Source organism: Archocentrus centrarchus, chromosome 1 (genome assembly GCF_007364275.1).
Source record: "Archocentrus centrarchus isolate MPI-CPG fArcCen1 chromosome 1, fArcCen1, whole genome shotgun sequence".
Taxonomy (NCBI): Eukaryota; Metazoa; Chordata; class Actinopteri; order Cichliformes; family Cichlidae; genus Archocentrus; species Archocentrus centrarchus.
The window spans coordinates 3,519,090-3,539,873 of NC_044346.1; the positions used below are offsets into that span (position 1 = coordinate 3,519,090).

The 20,784-nt window shown below is 41.6% G+C and overlaps 1 protein-coding gene across 4 annotated transcripts in view; it reads right to left on the reverse strand.

Annotated features, from left to right (window-relative positions):
• Positions 1-20,776, reverse strand: part of usp34 (ubiquitin specific peptidase 34) — a 59,935-nt gene extending 39,159 nt beyond the window's left edge. For 3 of the 4 annotated variants that reach the window (XM_030728665.1, XM_030728655.1, XM_030728636.1), the window contains exons 1-7: positions 20,440-20,776; positions 12,601-12,691; positions 8,799-9,363; positions 8,260-8,310; positions 2,611-2,760; positions 2,303-2,370; positions 316-508 (exon numbers count right to left, since the gene is read on the reverse strand). In XM_030728665.1, the coding sequence (XP_030584525.1) occupies positions 316-508; positions 2,303-2,370; positions 2,611-2,760; positions 8,260-8,310; positions 8,799-9,363; positions 12,601-12,691; positions 20,440-20,482 (1,161 nt within the window). In that variant the 5' untranslated portion in view covers positions 20,483-20,776. The remainder of the gene's footprint in view (positions 1-315; positions 509-2,302; positions 2,371-2,610; positions 2,761-8,259; positions 8,311-8,798; positions 9,364-12,600; positions 12,692-20,439) is intronic. The other variant, XM_030728646.1, reaches the window with a different exon arrangement.
• Positions 20,777-20,784: the final 8 nt, after the last annotated feature.

Below are 20,784 nucleotides of genomic sequence, written 5' to 3' on the forward strand. Positions count from 1 at the left end.
TCAAACTTAATAAAAGCAACATTAGAGTGCTAAAATGCTAAGAGTTACCTACCAAATGGTCATATATAACCAACAGGTGCACCAACATTAGTATTTGGTGAGATGATAATGCTACTGTGCATCTCAAAGCAGAGCTGGGTGTGGATCCAGTCCAATTTTTACTGTGTGGCTTTTAAGTTTTGTGAAACATGGATGTTCCTCAGCGCAACATCATGGATACAACACACACACACACACACACACACACACACACACACACACACACACACACACACACACACACACACCTCCAGTCATGTTTGGATTGTGACTCACTGTAATTTGGCTGAGTCCAGCCAATCTCATGGTGAGAGTGGGGGACATGAAGTATTTAAAGGCAAGGTCCAGGCTCTCCTTATCGAAGCACAGAGCGCTGTCCAGTGGCTCCTTCACCGTGCTCCACATCAGGTCGGCCATATTGCGCGCCGCGCTCTGTCGCAACTCCTGGTCTGACAGCTTACACAGGTACCTGCACACACATCCAGCATTTAACCAGCTCAGAGGTAAAGTACTGACTGAACATACACATTATGTGTTTCACATTAACAGGAAAATAAAAAAACAAACAAAAAAAAAAACATTAAAGCCACCATCCTCACTGGATCACCCCACGGTTGTACAATTTCAGCACTATCAGCTTATTAAAAATAACAGCATTTCTGATCACTTCCTCACCTACAAGTAGTTTCTACATTTCAACAACTCTTTAGAAAATCTCACCCTCTTGAGATCTTTGAAATTCACCAATCAGAGAGGAAAAAATAATAATTTATATGGTCGGATAAAAATAAAAAAGGACTCTGTAAGCAAATCAAAAATAAGAAAAAGAAAAACAAAGTTCCAAAAAAAACCTCAAACTTTTACTAGCGATAGTACAACATCCAGATTTCATTTTGGAGAAAAACTCACATTTAAGGTTGTCTGTTTTGAATCAAGTGACATTTTTTCCAGACATCTGTAGGTGTACACTGAACTTTCCGATAGACAGAGTGCTGCTGACTCATGTCCTCTCCACTCTGGGATGGCTGCGTTTGTGGGTTTTCAAATGTTTACTGATGAGCTTGGAGACAGTTGCTACTAAAGTGCTTTGTGTTTGTTCATTAAGAGAGGTTCTAAAAACGGACCGAAAGCTACCGTGACGGTAGCTTTCAGTCTCCTAAAATCTGACCTTTTTTGGGGGGTTATTGGACCATTTGATTTTGTAATGTCAAAGTGAAACCACTTTCCTGTTTGCACAAGTTCCTTATGGACAATTCCCTTAAGACTTAATTAACCATAATGCTACAAAGCGTTACACATTTGTAGAGTCGTTGGGGCAGCATTTAATAATGTCACAACCCTGCATGGCTGTACTTAAACACATCTCTACTAACATCAGCATGCTACCATTCTCATAATAATACCAACATACTGATATAGAGCAGATCAAATATTTACTGTCTTCCCCATGGGAGTTTAGCATGTGCTTTTTTTTTTTAATTAGCATATGCTAATTAGCACAAAAAGTACATCTGAAGCTGAAAGCAATGTCATCACATTTGTGGATTTTTATTTGTAAACTACAGTATCAGAAAAAAATGACTGGCTCCAATATTCTTTCCTCCTCAGTATAAAGAGTGAGAGGTAAAATAATTTAGAATTTTAATTATTAAAATTATTTTTGACAGTAATCACTTTTTTCAGGCACCAAGCTGCTCATACAGAAGAGGCAATAGGGCAGCAGCGCATCAGTGTGCCTACATCACATGAACAGTCCTGCAAGCACTCCTCTTCCTCACATGAAGAGAGGATGACTTGAGGTCTGGCAACTGTTGCTATGGTGATAGAGGCTCTTCCTAGCAACAAATGTGTGGTACTTTGGAGAGACCAGAAAAGGGGGGGGGGCATTGCCTGACTGAGACAAGCAGAGAGCTCTGATGCAGAATCAAAAATGTCGGGCTTCCTCAGTTTAAATGATAGCAAACCTTGAATTACATCACTGAAGCTAATATTTGCAGCTCTGCAGAGAAAAACAAATTTAAGAATTTGACCGTGCAGAGTAACACAGCAGTAAGAGTGCTGTTGACTGGCTGGTTAGAGTGGAGAAGCAGTGAGATGGCAGGGAAAGCGCAGTGTTCAACATTTTGGCAGCTCCTGAGGTATTTACAGGTCTTTTAATTCACACCTAAAACCAAATGCAACTGGTGAGAATCGCCCGTGTGCAGCCGAGGAAAACGTCCTACTTTGTTGCATGTATAAAGCAAAGAACTGTGTGTAAACTCACCGTATCACGTAAGTGCGGAACGGTATGATGTGCTGCATGACCGCAGGAATGTGCAACCATATTCGGATCTGTGAGCAAGATTAAAAAAAAACCAGCAGAGTTGGTTAGATGTACCTAATAAACAGGCAGTTAGCCAAAATATCTAAAGTATTTGCCTCCAAGAGACAACAGATTAATACTTCATCTAGCAGTGATTTACTCCTGTTTTATTTATTTATTTTTTTAAACCTACAAATCCATCTCAGAAGTTGTTCTCCTAGACTGTGGTTTCTGAAATGATAGCAGTGATTTGGATTGATGGCACTCACATTAGAGACTATGGTGATGAAGGCGTGGGCGATGGGGAAGGGGAGGCTCTCTGGAGTGCCCAACTCGAAGCACTCCTTCATCAGGGAGAGGCCATGCTTCCCGCAGAACAGGCAGACATAGCGCAGCAGGTGCAAAGGTACCTCCACATCCTGGACAACAGCAGAACAGATTTACAAGCTGTTTTGTACACAGTTGATTGTTGTAGACAATCTACTCAGAAGTTCATTTACATTTTTTGTATAATCTGAGCTACCTTTATCAACTGTAATAAGGTGTGTTTGCAACAGAAGACAGACAAATGTAAGGAAACTTGTGTTTGGTCAATTAATTCTTAGTTGTAACAATGCTTCTTGGCAATACATCTTATACAATTGTTTATTTCCCCTTAAAAAACAAATGAAGACACATTTATAAGGAAAATGCATTTATGAGTTGAGCAGCAGAGTTGAGTATGTGAGTTGTGCCCACATACTTACACATACTTCTCTGCCAGCTTATTCTGCTCTTGCCTCTTGTTTGGTGTTGTGTGTCTTTTGTCCTGTCTCTCTCTCCCCTCACCTCTAACCGGTCACAGCAGATGACCGCCCCTCCCTGAGCCTGGTTCTGTTGGAGGTTTCTTCCTGTTAAAGGGGAGTTTTTCCTTCCCACTCTCGCCAAGTGCTGCTCATAGGTCATTTTGATTGTTGGGTTCTCTCTGTATTGTACGGTCTTTACAATATAAAGCACCTTGAGGTGACTGTTGTGACTTGGTGCTATATAATAAAACTGAACTGAAGTTTATTGGATTGAATGACTGCTGGTTGAAGAATGGGATGCCGTCCCACAGCAGTGTGTGACCAAGCTGGTGACCACCATGAGGAGGAGCCAGGCAGTCGTGGCTGTGTACGGTTCTTCAACATGCTGCTGAGGCTTAATGAATAAATTATTAAATTGCCGAAATGTCTTGTTTCTTCAGACTTCAATCATCCAGTCCACTAAACACAAACCACGAGTCAATAGCAGAATAAGCTGTTTGGCATTGGCAGAGTACATTTTGCAAGTTTTTCATGGGGGCAACCCACATACTAAACTCTGCTGCTCGACCCACAATTTTTCCTTACAAATGTGGATCCATTTAAGGGGAAATAAACAGTTTCCAAAAGTATAAAAGATTTATTGCCAAGAAGCATTGTTATAACAAAGAAACAAAATTCCTTCTTGTGCTAAGTTTATACAAATTAATACCAAAAAGCAGAAAATGCTGTTTACCTACATTCAGTGGTTTCATTTTTGACTTAAAGACAACTGTGTGGGAGAAGTGTACTGCTGTGCCAAGTTTGGTGCACTCAATATACTGTAAACTTGATTTCAGTGAATTAAAATCTGTTGTGTAAATATGCATTTCCTGCTGGTATCAGTTACTTTTGACAATCAAACTGTAAAAGTCAGTAGTTTCCAGTTTTCCAGCTCAGTTTTATTTCATACAAGCCTGTTTTTCACCCCAAGTCAAACCCTCTGCCCTCCCTCCCCCAGCTCAATAAAAAAAATATATAATGGGAAGGTAAACGAAGATTATCCAGCGACACCCTTCTGCTCTCTGGGGCACAGTGACTTCACCTACAGGCATCCACAGCACAACCCACCAGTCTGCAGTAAACTCAAGGACCCAGCACAACTTTTGTTCCATGTTGACAGTACAGGCCTAACATGCACAAGCTTATTTAACCCAATTTACAACCACTGCATTTATTTACTCAACATGAACACCAATCCCTTACAATGCTCATTTCAGAAAACAAAGGGCTGCAACAGGAGTTGCGACCAATGAAATCCTGTTTCCATGGATTTTACGAGGCTTAGAAAGGCTGTAATAACGTAGGCGTTGGCAAAACACAAACAGTGCAGGAAATGTGGACAATACTTAGCTAAACAGAGAAATGTATTCAAATGAAAATCCCCCAACAAACAAACATAAAAAGCACAACTATGATATCAGACCTCTGAGTCATATTGAACTACTTCTCTTCTTTATTCAGAGTAACTCCATTATTAAGTTTTAGGTGCTTTATCTTTTTTAAGCCAGGTGGAATCAGAGCAGTATACATCTTAAATCAAATTCTTACACATTCTGCTCCTAAGCGTCCAGTGATCACAGTGAGGAAATTCAATGCTACATTCTAAGAAAGTTCACTGTTGTCTCTAAACTACCTGATGTTAAGAAGAAAAATCTTAGCTGGAAGTGAATTCACTCCCAGCTTTGGAGGATTTACCAACCCACAGAGGTGGGAAGTAACGAAGTACAAATACTTCGTCACTGTACTTAAGTAGATTTTTTTCGGTATCTGTACTTTACTTGAGTATTTATTTTTCTGAGTACTTTTTACTTTTACTCCCTACATTTTTACACAAGTATCTGTACTTTCTACTTCTTACATTTTCAAACAGACTCGTTACTTTTTAACACTTCAGAGAGAAGTTTTTATTTCTGGTCAGTGCGCCGTCAAACATCAACCGATCTGAGCCTAAACGGAGGAATAATAACACATAAGAGACAATCGTACTGCGTGTCCTCCATCACCGGCTTATCGCGTACAAAGGGATTAAATACGTAAACCCATATAATTAATGTCTCATTTATAGCGCTATAATCAGGGGTCACAGCGGGCCGGGCCGAGTCCGTAAGTTGTGCTCGAGGGACATAAACAGTTTAGCTAGCGGTACTGAAGAGGAGCGAGCATAAAGGGAGTAACGTGTGGCAGGTAAATGCAACGTTTCTAAATGCTTAACAAATATCAGCAAACCCACACAGTGTGTCTGCTAGCTAAAAGAAGCGCTGCTGTATTTACAGGGAGAGCAAAGAGAGAGAAGTTCACTCAGAGATGGAGAAAGAGGACAGGAGAGGAAGAAGAGAGGTTAGATTTAAAGGGAAGGACTGCAAAACAAACTGAAGTATGCTGACTTTGTGTAATTCAAAGATTGTATGAAAATACTGCAGTTTACTACGTAATAAACAGGTCAGTTTGTTGCACTGTGTTTACAGTAAAGCTCTGTGTTGGTGCACAGAGGCTGTGTTGATGGTCAGAGTTACAGATTGCCGAGATTCATTCACTGAATCCAACATTTCTACAGCCTGTATGCTGTCAGTGTAGGGGATGGAGATCAGCTCAGATAGCTGTGAAATACTGGGTTACATCTTTGTGAGTTCAGTTCATCCACACAGAGCAGTAAACCTCAGAGCAGCAGCAGCAGGTCAGCTGATCACAGCCTGTAACACACCAACATCATTTACTGCAGCTCACAATACAAAGCTGTGATTCTTCTCCCCATGCAGAGCCACTACAGCTGATCTTAGGGTTCCTCCAGCTTCTGAATCCCACTGTAACCCCTGAGTATCCTCATGTTTGTGTTTAGGTGGAGGCACAGTCACCCTCTACTATGGAGGACACAGAGAACAGAGCTGTGTTTAAATTCCCTTTAACAGTTTGTGTCCTACAGAACAGATTCAAGCTGAGTGCATTTATTAGGATTAAAATTTAGATTGGAATAATGTTTGGATTCTCATGTACTATTTTATATTATTACAATAATATACAATGAGGTTTGGTTAGCTTTACACAAAAATAGCAGGTAGAAAGTCCTCCAAAGAGCTACTTTTACTTTCTTACTTTGAGTAAATTTCAGAGCCTGTACTTTTTTACTTTTACTTAAGTAAATAAGTTGAACCAGTACTTAGACTTTTACCAAAGTATTTTTTAACACAAGTACTTGTACTTCTACTTAAGTACAGAATGTCAGTACTTTAGCCACCTCTGCCAACCCATGTGAAGACATTTAGGCCATCGATATCAAAAACAGGAGTCAGCTGAATACGAAGGACTAAATTACGAGCACAGCAGAGCTGATGCAGGAAACTGGAAACCTCACCTCAGTCAATATTTATTTTTGGATACAAATCACCTGGCATCAGGTTATTCAGGTCACATCTGACAATAAGATCGTCAACACAGAGACAAACATCTGTTAAAGAATGGGTCATGCTAAAGAGCTCAGTGAATTTGACCGTGGTGGTGCTCTAATAGGACGACACGGCTGCAATTGTGAAATTTCTTCCCTCCTAGATATTCCATAAATCAACTGTAAGTGATAGTATTACAACGTGAAAGCAGTTAGGAACCACAGCAGCTCATCCATGAAGAGGCAGACCATGTAAAGAGTGTTGAGGCACATTGTGCATAAAAGTCACTAACGTTGTGCTGACTCAGTAACTTCAGAGTTCCAAACCTGCTCTGACAACACAAAAAAATGCACCAGGCATGGGTTTCTATGACTGGGCAGCTCCTGTAGATGCAATGTGTAGGTGGTCCAGGGCTTTTGTCTACATGACTATGTATTTTAACTGCCATTAACCTTGTAGTAAATATAATCAGGCGTTTGTCCAGTGACTCATCCTATGGATGAATTCCAACTCCACCATCCTGGACTGAACCTTGGTTGTGTTCTTCAGCTTTCCTTTGGTGACCTCATTGTAGAGGCACATGAACAAGTTCTCCACTTGGAGCACACCCAAAACAGTAACCTGGTCACTGTGAACCATGTGGTAGAGAATGGCAAGAAGGCAAGGACCATGGTTACTAGTAACTGTACTTTCAAAATAAGAGCGAGGGGACTGTTCACTAATAAACTGATCACAGGTGGCATTCAGTCAAAGGCACAAGTAAAAACTAGGGGAAGTTGCCTATGGAATACAAATGGGAGCAATTGCATTTACATGCTCATTCATTAAGTAATATCTTCTCATCTACAAGCGTGGGCATGCTAATATTTTGAGGACAGATGTTACATATTTTCAAAATGATCATGTTATTTACTCCACAATAAGATCTGAACATCAAACTGATATTTAACTTGTGTTAAGATGGCATTTCTTCCCACTGTTACCCGTGCAGTGATGAGAAATCTGCTGCTGCTAATTTCCCAGATTATATTTAGAATAATCACATCAGATGACACTGAAATCTGCTGTTAGAGGAACTGAAATAACACTTAAGCTATTTTCTTCCCAAACCCACACTTTTTTTTTTTTAAATCTGTTAAAACCCATCATGCCCTTTCAGAACTGCCACAGTTAATTCACAGCAATCAAAACTGAAGGCTGAGGGGAGCAAAGGTCTGCCATGATGAGAAAAGATATGACCAATAAACCTGACTCTTCAGCAGACATGTGACACATCTGGGCACATACGGAGCCCTGAAATTCCCATCACTTACAGCTATTCCCAGCTTGCCCAACGCTTACATCCACTTTTTTCACATCACCCACCCGCTGCTCCCACCCCGCCTCTCCTGCCCTGGATGCAGCACAGCTGTCAGGTTTGGGAGCCGAACATGTCTGTGCAGCTTCCTAATAAAACAGTTTGAGGATGGAACAAATGACAGAGCCAAAACTGCCACAAGAAGAACAAGACAACATGACAAGACTGAGTTCACTTAAAGCATTTTGAGGACAGATGTCAGAACAGCCTGTATGTCTGATTTTTTTTTTCCCCGTGGGAGGTCCCAGTTAATTAACAGGAAACAACTTGTAAACAAAGACACACACAAAAAAAAAAAAAAAAAAAAAAAACACTGAAAATATTCAATTCAGAATAAGGATAGAGTAGATTTCTTACATTCATGTCACAGAAGGAGCCAAGGATGTTGCTTTCATGAGCCGATATGTCCTGGAATCAAGAAACAGACCAGGAAATCCCAGTGTTAGGAGAAAAGTGTAGCAACAAAATGTGTTTGATTTTAAATGTAGAAGATGCAAGGCTCAGTTAGAGTTAGTTAATATAATGACAGGCGTCCGAATCACAGCACACAGTTTCCACATTCAAAGCACGTGTTTTAAGGTGCATAAAGAGAAGGCTGTGTCTGAGAAAAGACAATGCATCACATATAGTCTAACAATGACAGGGAAGTTTGAACAAACAGTCGGATCTATATTTCAAAATCAAGGTGAAACACATCGTTATCATCAAGACAATGTAGACTGCAAAAATAGCTCTGGTCTGATTGCATCTCTCTGTATTAAGCAGGGTGATAAAGCCAGGAGGTATTTGGCAAATAAGTCAGCCAATAACTAAACAGAATCTGCTGTAGTGAAAGAACAAAGCTTGAGCACTCTGGGTGTAGTTATGTCTCAGGTGTATTATCCTGGACTTCTCACCTCTATGGTGGGGTGTGTGTTGTGTTTGTAAGCTGTGTAGAGGGGGAACTGGATCTGGAAGATCTTGGCTGCACATAGCAAGAGCTTCTCCCTCTCCTCCGTGCTCCAGGAGCTGAAGGGATCCTGGCTGTCGCCATTATTGTCAATGGCACCTACGGTGCCGTCGTCAACGCCCCTGGATTCACTGCTGCCATCCCCAGATCCTAGAACATCCACTTGGGATTCAGCAGGCTGGTTGGGTCCCTGATCCTGGCTCTGGGGCTTGTTCTGGTTTAAGTCTGGCGTGTCAGCATCCTCTTCAGCAGAGTCTCTTTCCACATTCACAGGCTCATCCTCCCCAGGTGAGTGCGGCTGGGGGAGAGCGCCAGGGGCCGACTCCGCTCTGCTCCATTCAGACCCCGCCCCCTCTGCCCCAGACACACCCCTTTTGTGTGCGCGGTCCTCTGCGCTGCAGAGTCGATCTCTCAGGCTGCTGATCTGAGCAATGACCAGGTTGATGAGGGCGTAGACTAGCTGATTAAAGACCTCCAAATGTTTGTACTCTTTGAAGCAGCAGAGACATTGCCTGGAGACACAAAGTGGAAGAAGCAATCAACATGAAGGCATCAAGAGCTTGAGTGCTCAGAGGACCAAAGTACTTGTAACCCTGTAATACATTAAAAAGAATAAAACATTTAGAATTCTGACGCCTTTTGCTGCATTCCTCGTGTTATTTTGTAGTGCGTTGCATTGTTTCTCTACCACTGTCTAAGAGGGAAGAAAGATGGGAAGGGAAAATAATGTAACCAAAATATTTAATTTACTTAAAAAAAAATAAATAATTTTTTTCCCCTTTATCAGTTGTGACCCAATCTGGCAAAATGAGTTGGCAATCACAAGGGCTAGAACAAGGGAGAGCAAAATGAAAATCAAGTCTTATTGGCTACCAGTGATGTCATCACTGGTAGCCAATAAAAGTGCTCAAAATATGTAAGCAATCTCTCCCTTGTTGCTAAGAACATCCCGTGAACCTGGAAATGACCCGCATTACAGCGCACTGATTTACGTTATCGGCCAAAGAATTGGCCCTTGTGATTTCTGAGTCATTTTGCCAGATCGCGTCACATTTAACGATTTTGCAGTCATTTATGGACGCACTAGATTCTCTTTGGTCTGTGGCTGTCACTATGTATATGAGAGGGGAGGAGGAGCAGCAGAGCAGAGCATGTTGTGCTGCAGCAGGAAAGACCGCGACAAAAACTCATTAGCCTGCACCAAACGTTTCCAAATTAATGCATTAATTCATCTAAAACCAAAGATGGACAGAGGTCAACCAACTAGAAAGCTGTCAACCTACTGGAAACACTAAGTGATGCTCTGACTGTTAAAAAAAAAGAAAAAAGTCTTGATTAGAATATTCAATAGCTCCACTTAAATGCATTAACGCAGACACACAGAAGGCCTTTCAGCCCTGGCTCATTAAAACAAGAAACAGAAAAAAAGCCTCTCTTAGTGAATGGAGCTTGCTACATGTGACATGCAAAAACTGATCATCTAAAAAGTGGAGTTTTTCTGCTTTTTCTTATTTTCTAAGAAGAGAACTGTTATGTTGGGTGCTCATATCAAATATGGCCAAAACTTCAAATTATGAGGTCAGATTACAAGTAACCTTGTGAGCCAAAAGGGCAGATTTTATACTTTTTTTTTTTTTTTTGGCTCTGTTTGTCATTAACAGACCATTTACACTCGCCCTTGTTACCCTCATGAACACCCGCACACCCCAATCGTGACGTCACAGTGGGGATATTTCAGCTAGCACGGTTGGAGAGACAAGTGAATGAGCAGGTCAGTCATCAGCATTATGTCAATGAGATATCAGTGCAGGACCTCAGAGTCAGATTGCAGAGATGCAGATACGGCAACAGCTTGAAAAAAAGATGAGACTTTCTGGAGAAAACATCAACTCCTTCTTTTCCTTTTCCAGCAGTGATATTTCTTCTGATCTGGGACAGCCATCATTCAGAAGAAGTGAGTTCATTGCACCTCAAGCACCAGTATAAATGCTGGCATGCACAACAACCAATGGGATGACCATTAATGAGGCTGAAGAGGGGATATCCCTAATATGCTCATCTCAGGCACACAGCTGTGAGCAAAGAAGACCCACCTGCTGTCCCATTCCCCCATTTGCAAGGGCAAACAGCTTGTTTCAGACAGTGGATGAACTGAGTGGCTCCACCACCGGCCAGTACGGGATAAATAAGGATTAGTTTGTACTGTGAATCATGCAAAGCTACTTTAGTAGAGTCCAAGAATTAAAATATGGAGCTGAAATGAGCATAATCCACACTGCATCATCAGCATGTGCCAACAGCAGCTCCCTTCAGAGTAGAGGAGAGTTGGGCATCAGGAGGGACACAATGGACGAACACGGCATGCAAGTGCTCAGGTTAAAGTTTCAATTATAAGTCCACTCAGGCCCAAGTGACATTTCATCATCGGACGATGAGCACAACGGTTTGTTTGGATGTCTGCGTGCCTGCCTGTTTTTGTGACCGCACAGGATTGTCGGTGCACCAACTATGCATGTGCCCCAGGCACTGGACTTTGAAGCAGTACAACAGGTATGACTACTTGGTCACTGGGTCTCCAGCTGCCCATGTCTGCAATTAAGTATAATCAAGGTACACCACCGACAGGTCAGTATGCTCCTGAAGCAAGCACCCAGGACTGTGTTGCTTAGGTGGACAGGTGTCTGCCCTGTCCACCTAAGCAACAAGTATTTGAGGGATTCACCAGTGACAGTCTTTAACTAAGCAGGAGGTTGAAATCCTCCACCAAGCTGCTCTGACTGTAATGCTACATCATATGAAGACAGAAAAAAGTTAAAATTTCTTAAATTCTGGAAAGAAAGAGGAGGGTTTGTGTGTGAAAGAGGGTGGAATTTAACTGCTGTTTTGCCACATGTCAGGAAATCTGCTGAAGTGCAGGTTGGGAGGAGAAGTCTGCTTTTAAACAAATCACAGTCAGAGGATGGCACAGCAGAATGACGGTTTCTTGGTAGCATTGGATGAATGATTCAACAGCTTTGGGATGTTCAGTTCAGCAACTGTAAGTCACCAAATATAAAAACCATTCTAGCAAGATGAATAAGCACAGACCAAAAGCAACAATAAACCATGGTCCTTATTATTAAGGAGCTTTTGTCATTAGCTGGCCTCGACCACCACACTAGATTAGACTCTGTCCTTCTCTCATAAAACAGGAAGCTTAAACGTGTTTTACTAAATAAAAACTGGGCTAAGATCAAGCTGAAACAAAAGTTGTCTGTATGCAGCTTAGTTTAATACAGAGCTTCAAACCTGGCAGATTTATTATAACCTCTGCTGCAGGTTCACAGCAGCTGTCCTCTCCCTTTCCTGCAACATGCACAGGTGTGTCTAAAGAGCAGCACAGCATACATTTACCTACATTTATCTGAAGATCTTGTTTCTTACTAATTTATATGATTGATTGTTAATAAAAAAATATACAAATCTACAAACAAATTATACTGTATTATATATTAAGCTGAGGCCAGAAAAGCTGATCCACAAGGTAAGAAAAAAAAGTTACGCTGAACATTAACGACATAAAAAAATTGGAAATAGGGAACTTTGATTCGTGCTGTAGGAGGGAAAAAAAAAAAAAAAAAAAACAGCAGAGAAAAAGTGTTTGAGGGATGCTGGTACGAACTGAAATTCAACACATCTCATGGCTTCCTTAGTGAAACAGCGACTCATCAAAAAGTACTGCTGAGCATTAGGTTAAAAACTTGACTGACCTCTGAGTCCAGGAGCTGATATATCCCAGCACCCGCAGAGCATGGTCCTTCTTCAGCTGGAAGCTTCCTTCACTGCTGTCTGCATCCGATACTGAGGAGAAACAGCACAGAACATCTGTAACTCTGGATAATTCTCAGAGATCAAAGACAATTAGAGCTCAACCAATGCAGGCTGTTTAGGACAAAAACCATTAGTGACATTTGATGATTTAAAAATACAATATTGCATGATTTTTTTTTTCTTTCAGACACATGAAGCACAAATAGATTTTATGGGGTGGCTGTGGTTCAGTAGGTAGAGCGGGTCATCTAATTGTAAGGTTGGTGGTTCGATCCCTGGCTGCTCCAGTCTGCATGCTAAAGTATCCTTGGCCAATATATTGAACCCTGTGTTCAGACTGTGATTGTGTGCGCACATTAAATATAAAGCACTTAGACATAGAAAGGGTTTGCATTAATGTGTTTGAGAACGGGTGAATGAGACATGCTGCGTAAAGCGCTTTGAGTGCTCATGTAGACTAGAAAAGCGCTATATAAGCACGAGTCCATTTAACATTTGTCATATGTAGTTATTTATGAGTCCTTAGCAAGATTTAACTGCAGTTTAAAAATCTTGTTTCGTCACAGACACTCTGCCCGACTCTACTCGGATCAGCTGGTCACTGTGTTCCAAATCTGTGCCCAACAAGGAAGTTTTAGTACGCCCTCCGGTGGACAAACTTTGCAACATCAACACTCACGACACAGCTGAAGGATGTTTCTCCCATATTTTCTTTACTTTTCAAGTTTTTAATCTACTGGCTGTTATAAATACTGACACCAATATAACAGCAAACACAGGCTAATATATTGGCCTCACCAATATAGCCGTCAGGCTCTAAATATATCATTTATATTTCTCCATTTGCACAAAAAAAATCTCAAACACCACCAAGACAAAAGGACTGATTGGTTTTACAGCAGTCAAGACTATCATCCCCACATATTTAATACAAGCATGGTTCACAATCACGGGCGCCTCAATTTACCATGTCTGCAAGTGCTTAACATCACAAATGTTCAGGCCTGCAAGTATAAACACACACGAGTGATGTCATCAGAATTAATTCTCAAAATTGACAAAAACACCTACAGAGCACAGAAAATATAGTGAAGTTTCGCCACACACAGGCATGACTTTTTGACTGTTGGGTCACTTGGGTCTCTTTTGCAAGTCATAACCACAGGCTTTCTTTCCATGCTGTGTTTCCCCATGGGCAGCTCTGTTGTGGTGGTGCTGGATGTTTCAGCTGCTCTCCAGGGAGTCATGAATGTCCAATATACCAGAGTGCAGCTGGTCACAACAGTTCTAGTTCAGCTCTGAAAATATGCTGCAAATATGCAATATGCTACATGGAGATTCAAACCTGCAGCAGGTAATAACTGAAGCTTGAGTGAGTGTCTTTTTTTTTTCCTAATGTAGTGAGTGGTTCCTTACTGCTGTTAAGCTTGGAAAGATTGCCTCTGAAAAGGAATATCAGCCATTCTTGACTTGCATATTAAACCTCTGAAGGACAATGTGAAGATATTTTAACTGCTAAACAACTAGCAATACAACCTTCAATGGCATTTACACATATAAACAGTTTTAATGCAAACTGTGATTGCACACGCAGCACGGTGCTGGCCAGGCAGAATCCAGGTGAGAGCTTTCTCAGAAAATGTGAGAGATGGACCAGATTTAGTAAAACAAAAGCGTCACTAACATATCTGGATCCACACAAATCTAAGGACAGGTTTCTCTATTCGAAAGATATTAAAATATTGGCACCAGGCTGTGTCTGATGTTCCTGTTGTTGTACTCGTCTTAATCAGCTCCACCCATTTCAGGGGAATCAAGTGTCTGCTGACCTGTTTGGCAGCCAAAATAGACAGAGCACAAAAAGTGTCAATAGCGTTTAATAAGCCATCTCAGTCGTGCAAGCGGGTTTTCTGATTCAACCCGAAATGAGTGTTTTCAGCTCTGCATGTGAACAGAAACTCCTCAGAGGTTTCAGGACCTGGGTCGAGTCAGCACTGTTTTGGTACAGCTGCTTTCCTGCTGTGGTGATGAGCGATGTCATTTCACTGCTTTCAAGATGCGCACAAGGCCAACATTACACTCAGCTTATTGCTGCAACTCAGCAGGGATATAAATATAAAGCAGTAGGACACCTTCACTGTGTGATCACACCCCTCAGCTCAGCAGTGACTAACATTCAGCCAGACTGGAGACATTTAGATATGAATGCTCCAGCTGTGACACTATAATCAATGCATTTTAACTAAAAGGAAAGGAAGCAGAGGTTAAATGCAAGTGATGGTGGGGAGCAAAACAAGTAGTACTCAGAATGACAGTGTGTCAAAATGATGCTCTTTGATAGAAGTCTGCATATGCTGTTGGACATTTTTTTAGGTTCCATTATTCTTATATTTTTAAATTGGGTAAATTCAGCCTACATTATGGCAGGATCTCCCCAGTGCATTACAAACCTGGTCTAAGTTGGCACGTGTGCATTCTGTGGTTGCAGTTTTACCTCTTCAGCCATTACCCACTTATTGTCCACCAATCAAAGGCAGAATAAATCATTTATTAGTTTATGTGAACAAGGTATTATATTCACTCCTGCTTGTACACACACACTTCCTGTCTCCTGATGTTAGAAGTGGGAAATTAAAATAAATAAATAAATCGCTTTTTGTCTCTCTGCCTCCATCTTCTCTCCCCTTGTGCAGCTTTTCTGTTCTCTGTGAGCCACAACACAACCAGCAATTACTGTTATACCTGGTGGATAATTTTACATTAACCCTATGCAGCTGCAGCTTCACCAAATCTCCACATTACGACTCTTGCCATTAACAGCTCTCAAAGTCCTGTCAGCACAGAGAACTCAGAGGCCTGCAGCACAGCCTTCATTGTTAGTCACTTCAAACTCTGGTCTTGAGAGTTGAGAAAACCTGGCATCTGCACACTGAGTTAACAGTGGTTATTTCACTTGGAGTTGCTTGATGTCACTGAATTATCATTGCCCTTCTATAGTCTGGTCACCACATGACTGATACTTTCTGTCTCGATGCCTCAGTCAGTTCAATCTCACTGTCCAATCAAAACAGAGAAGTAAAACTTTGTCAACAATAACAGTGGAGAAGCTGATCCTGGCCATCAGCACCAAGCCAATTATTTATGACCCAATACTGAAGAAGATGCTTCGGTAACCTAGCAACAACAAAAGAGTCACAGACCCCTTTTCATTAGAAATTAATTATTACTGCCATGAAAGAAACATGTTACCATGACATGTTTTCGGCTGTATCGCCCAATCCTAAGTTATAGTCTGTGACAATTAATTAAGAATTCGTATGGTTCAGAATTTGGGTGAAAATATTTGCTTACTCTTTAACAGAGAGGTATAAATACACAAAGGTATTATTGCTGGCCTCTTAAAATCATGCAGACTGTGCTGGCTCATCCTGCTGCCCTAAATTTGAACTATGATCACACTTCCTTCTGCATCCTCAACATGAGTGAGACAACTCTGTCAGCAGCTTCCTACAATTCCTCACTATTCCATTTGAAAGACTTAAATCGTTTTTTTTTTTTTATTACTCATAGAGCTTTCATCCAAACTCCAAAGTTTACACACGTGGGAAAAACAGTCATTTCTTTTTTGAGAAATACATGAATTAGAATTGTGTAAGGAAGCATCAGTTAATCAAAATGGTTTCTGTTTCTCTCTCACACGAAGCTGCTGCAGAACTGAGGTCAGAGGTCACAGCACATGGACCTGCCAGTCTGGCTGACAGAGCTGTCACAGCTGACAGCACCCCTGCTGATGAACCATCCCATCTCACCCCTACACCATTTTTACACTGGTTTCTATCAGTAAAGTTGTAAAAGCATCTTCCTCTCTCTCTCCCCACTCCTCAAAATAAAACAAAAAAGTTCACCAGTTGCCATGGCGATGTGGTGAAAGGCCAGCATCAGCAGTTATCCGAGTCTGAGTCAAACCACACTTAAACAAGGTGAAAGTATGTGTGGTGTGTCAGCAGCACACAGAAAATATTAACCTTCATTTCACTGTAACAGACCATGAAAACTTGAAATCCATCTTCTCCTGCTCAGCACTGTAAGTTCAGCAGTGCAGCGCTGGGTTGATCAGACAGTCCACGTTTCAAACCAAAAATTTTTTTACCACTTTAGACATCTACCTTATTCAGGTTAAGTTCTTTCAAGGCAGAAATAAAATGTGAACATGCGGCTTGCAGAAAACATGTCCCGGGGGGTATAGAAAGAAAACTTGATACCCTCCGAAAAGAGTTGGTAGCTTTCCCCTGAAGGACAATCAACAGGAGTTTCATTTATGTGTTTTTTCTCTTTAGTCAGACAAAACAAATTATTGTAAATGAAATGTCTAGAAATTATAAGAATATGTAAAAACCTCTGTTAGGCAAGTTACCACAGGCTCATTGCTTTAACTATACAGTATGCTTACATGCACAGCCACCCTTGAAAGGGACCATTTTAAATCAGAACCTTGATGTACTACAGCAGTCTTGTGGTTTAGGTGCAGAAAGTTGGGTACTTTATCGGCACTGGGAAGGCACAGCTGCAGTCACCGGCCAATTGTATTCACACACAGCTGGAGCTCAAACCTGTGAGCCACTGTCAACATAAATAAAGTTGTATAATAAGCTAGAAAGCTAACAGCAAAAACACTATGAATTACAGAACTGGCATCAACTGCAGCAGGCAAAACATATATATACTATATGTCCAAGGAACATTTTCTGCATGGCTGATGTTGGCTGAGTCCAATAACGACTCTGGTCTTTATTTTTACAATAACATTTTTAAGACAATAGTGGATTTTCAGCTTTCTGGGAACAGTTTGGGTTTAGCCCTTTCCTGTTTCAACATAACAATGTCCCCAAAGGCAGCCCATAAAGAAAGGTTTTTCTCAGTGTGTTTTATAAGAGTGTACAGCTCAACTACACACAGCACCTTTGGGATAAACTGGAAAAGCAACCTTCAACCAAGACATGTCCTTTAACTCACACATTAAACAAATATCTAGCATTGCATTCTTTGATGTGCACAGTATTGCTAAAATTTGAAACATCCTAAAAAAAACTATCCGATGCATTTGTGACTTCATCACTAGACTTAGGTTCTTTATCAGGCTGTTCTAAAAGCCCTGAGAATACTGACAGGGTCTAGAAAGACAGATCATATTTCTCCCATATTAGCTTCTCTTCACTGGCTTCCTGTTAAATCCAGAATTGAATTTAAAATCCTTCTTGTCACATAAATTCATGAATGATCAGCCATCCATCCATCCATCCATCCATCCACTTACGCTTATCCTGTTCAGGGTCGCGGGGGGGGGGGGGCTGGAGCCTATCCCAGCTGACATAGGGCGAGAGTACACCCTGTACAGGGTACACAGGGCCAACACAGAGAGACAGGTAACATCTATGCTCACATTCACACCTATGGGCAATTTAGAGTTTCCAATTAACCTAACCCCAGTAAGTGCATGTCTTTGGACTGTGGGAGGAAACCAGAGTACCCGGAGGAAACTCACGCAGACACGGGTAGAACATGCAAACTCCACACAGAGAGAGAGGGAGGGGCCTGGGCCAAGGTGGAATCAAACCCAGGCCTTCCAGATGGTATTCTGACTGTGAGGCAGCAGTGCTAACCACCACGCCACTGTGCTGCCCACCGTCTCGGAAGCTACACAGGGTCGGGCCTGGTTAGTACTTGTATGGGAGACCAGAAGGTTTTATTGCCATATGGGTGAACAGGTTCACAACATTAGGAAATTGCTGACCTGGGAATACCAGGTGCTGTAAGCTGTGGCTTACGGCCATACCACCCTGAACACGCCCGATCTCATCTGATCTCTGAATGATCAGAAGCCATCAAATCTTAGACACCTCCTAGTATATCATCCCAATGGAGCACTTTGCTCTCAGACTGCAAGCTTACTTGTAGCTCCCACATTTTCCAAAAGTAAAATGGGGGGGCAGAGCATTCAGATATCTGGTACCTCTCCTATGCAAGCAGCTCCCAGTTTGTGTTGAGGAGACAGCCTAATCTTAAAAGTAGCCCCTTTCTACTTTTAAGATTAGACTTCAAAAAACCAAAACAAAAAGGCACCTAGCTGTTAGCCAGATTTTTGAGACTGCTAAGACAAAGAAAGCAACTATAGGTGTCCGTGTTGTAGTTTTTAACAGTCCATTTCTGCTTGTCTAGACTAAAACACAATTATGAAGTTTTCAAACTAAAGCTGGGTCTGCAGGAGCTCTCTTTTAGGGGTCTTAGTGTGGACAATAAACATACATGCTGTAACATACATGCCTGTCCATTAGCCAAGTTCTACTGTAGTAAAGTCTCCCTAAAAGACAGTTTTTCCGAACCCTGGGTATTATTCTGCTGCTGTGACAGCAATCACACCATCACCCATGTCTGTAGCGCTTTCACTTTGAGCCATAAACTGCACAGCTGGAATAGCCACAACTGTCACAGCTAAACTTAAATATTTGGACACACACACACACACCTTCTAGAAAGATGACAAGTTGTCAAAAGGAAGCTAGCTGTCCACGTTATCTTCTGTTCCAATTTAAATGTGATATAGTAAGCCATCCTGCAGTCAGATGTAATACTGTAAAGTAAATGTCTACAGAGCCGCCAGCAGGAGCTTTTACTTCACACAGTTTATTGCTCACGGGAAAACTGCTAACAACCCGTCGATCATTTTATGCAAAGTGTCTGAAAAAAGATTGACTTTGTTTTAAAAATGGCTTTCCGATGTGTTTCGGACACCCCTAAAGTGCAGCAAGGCCTGGTTAGCACGCCTGGACTAACGGCTAAGTTTTTAGCCATAAAGACAACCTTGTATTTGTGTTTGCTTTGCTTAAACTGACGTTAGCCATAAGTGTGACATGGAGCCCCGTGGCAAAAACAAGACTTACCAACAAAACAAACAAGTAAAGCTGAAGACATTAGTTGAAAAAAATATGCAAGCTACCGAAGATTAACGACGAGCTATATGCCAAAATATGCGCCTCGACGCAGCCATTATTTTTGGGGGGGCTAGCTTCATTGCCGCTAGCTTAGAGTAACATTTAATAGACTTGGCCAAAACACACGCAAGAAATACATATGTTCGTCTTCGTGTCAGTACTATCAACTATGGGCGTGTTATTAAGAAGCAGGCCCATTCTGAACTGTGAATGTGGCCGTCCGCAAAACAATGGGTGGCAGCGGAGTGGACAGCTAGCAGACTGACCTGACAAACACATCAAACAAAGTCAGCCTGCTCGCTAGCTACACTAGCTAACTTCCAAACCCGTGCAACCGCCTTTTAACAACACCCACATCTTTCAAAATCTCTCGTGTGCCCCCTGTATAAAAGATGTGAAGCATTTTAACTCGAGGCTGTAATGTCACATAGAAAATCGACTGAACTAATTAGATATTTGGAGCTAGAGTTTTGTGAGGAGTGTTTGACGGGCCCAAAACTGACTGCCAATTTGAAAGAGAAAATGGCATTTGCATTCATACCAAAGCGACACGGTCTTTCATGAAAACATTATTGTCACCGACTGCAAAATAAGCAGCCGAAATGTCATTGTTTCTACTGTCCTACGATTGCAACCTCCTGATGGAAAGAAGAGCTAACCAAGAGAGCACACAAAGTTAATTTAGATAGCCACCGAGCTAACATGCTTCCATCAAGCTTCAGTGGACAGCGATGCTAACACCAAACAGCTAGTTCAGCTTTACGTAAATAACACAGTTTGTTTACTTACTTTCATTTAAAACCTCCACCAGCTCGGCGCAGTTTTCACACATTGTTCATGAAGAGGCAAACTAAGTACACCAACTCAAACCATTGCACTGGAAACTGTTGTTGGCTGGCAGTTGGTTGTTTTGAGGGTAAAAGGGCCCACTGGAGAGAGTAATTGGTGAAGGTTATTCCTCTGAATGAAACCAGGGGAGTCAGCGAAGTGTGGATCGGGATTAGCATCCAAACGAAGTTGATGTACACCAAAAGTTAAGAGGCACTGCAAGGCAGAGATCGAGTCAGTCTCCAATCTGTGCGATACTTGAGACAGTAGACACAGCAGCCATGTTGAAAAAGGAGGGGGGGACGA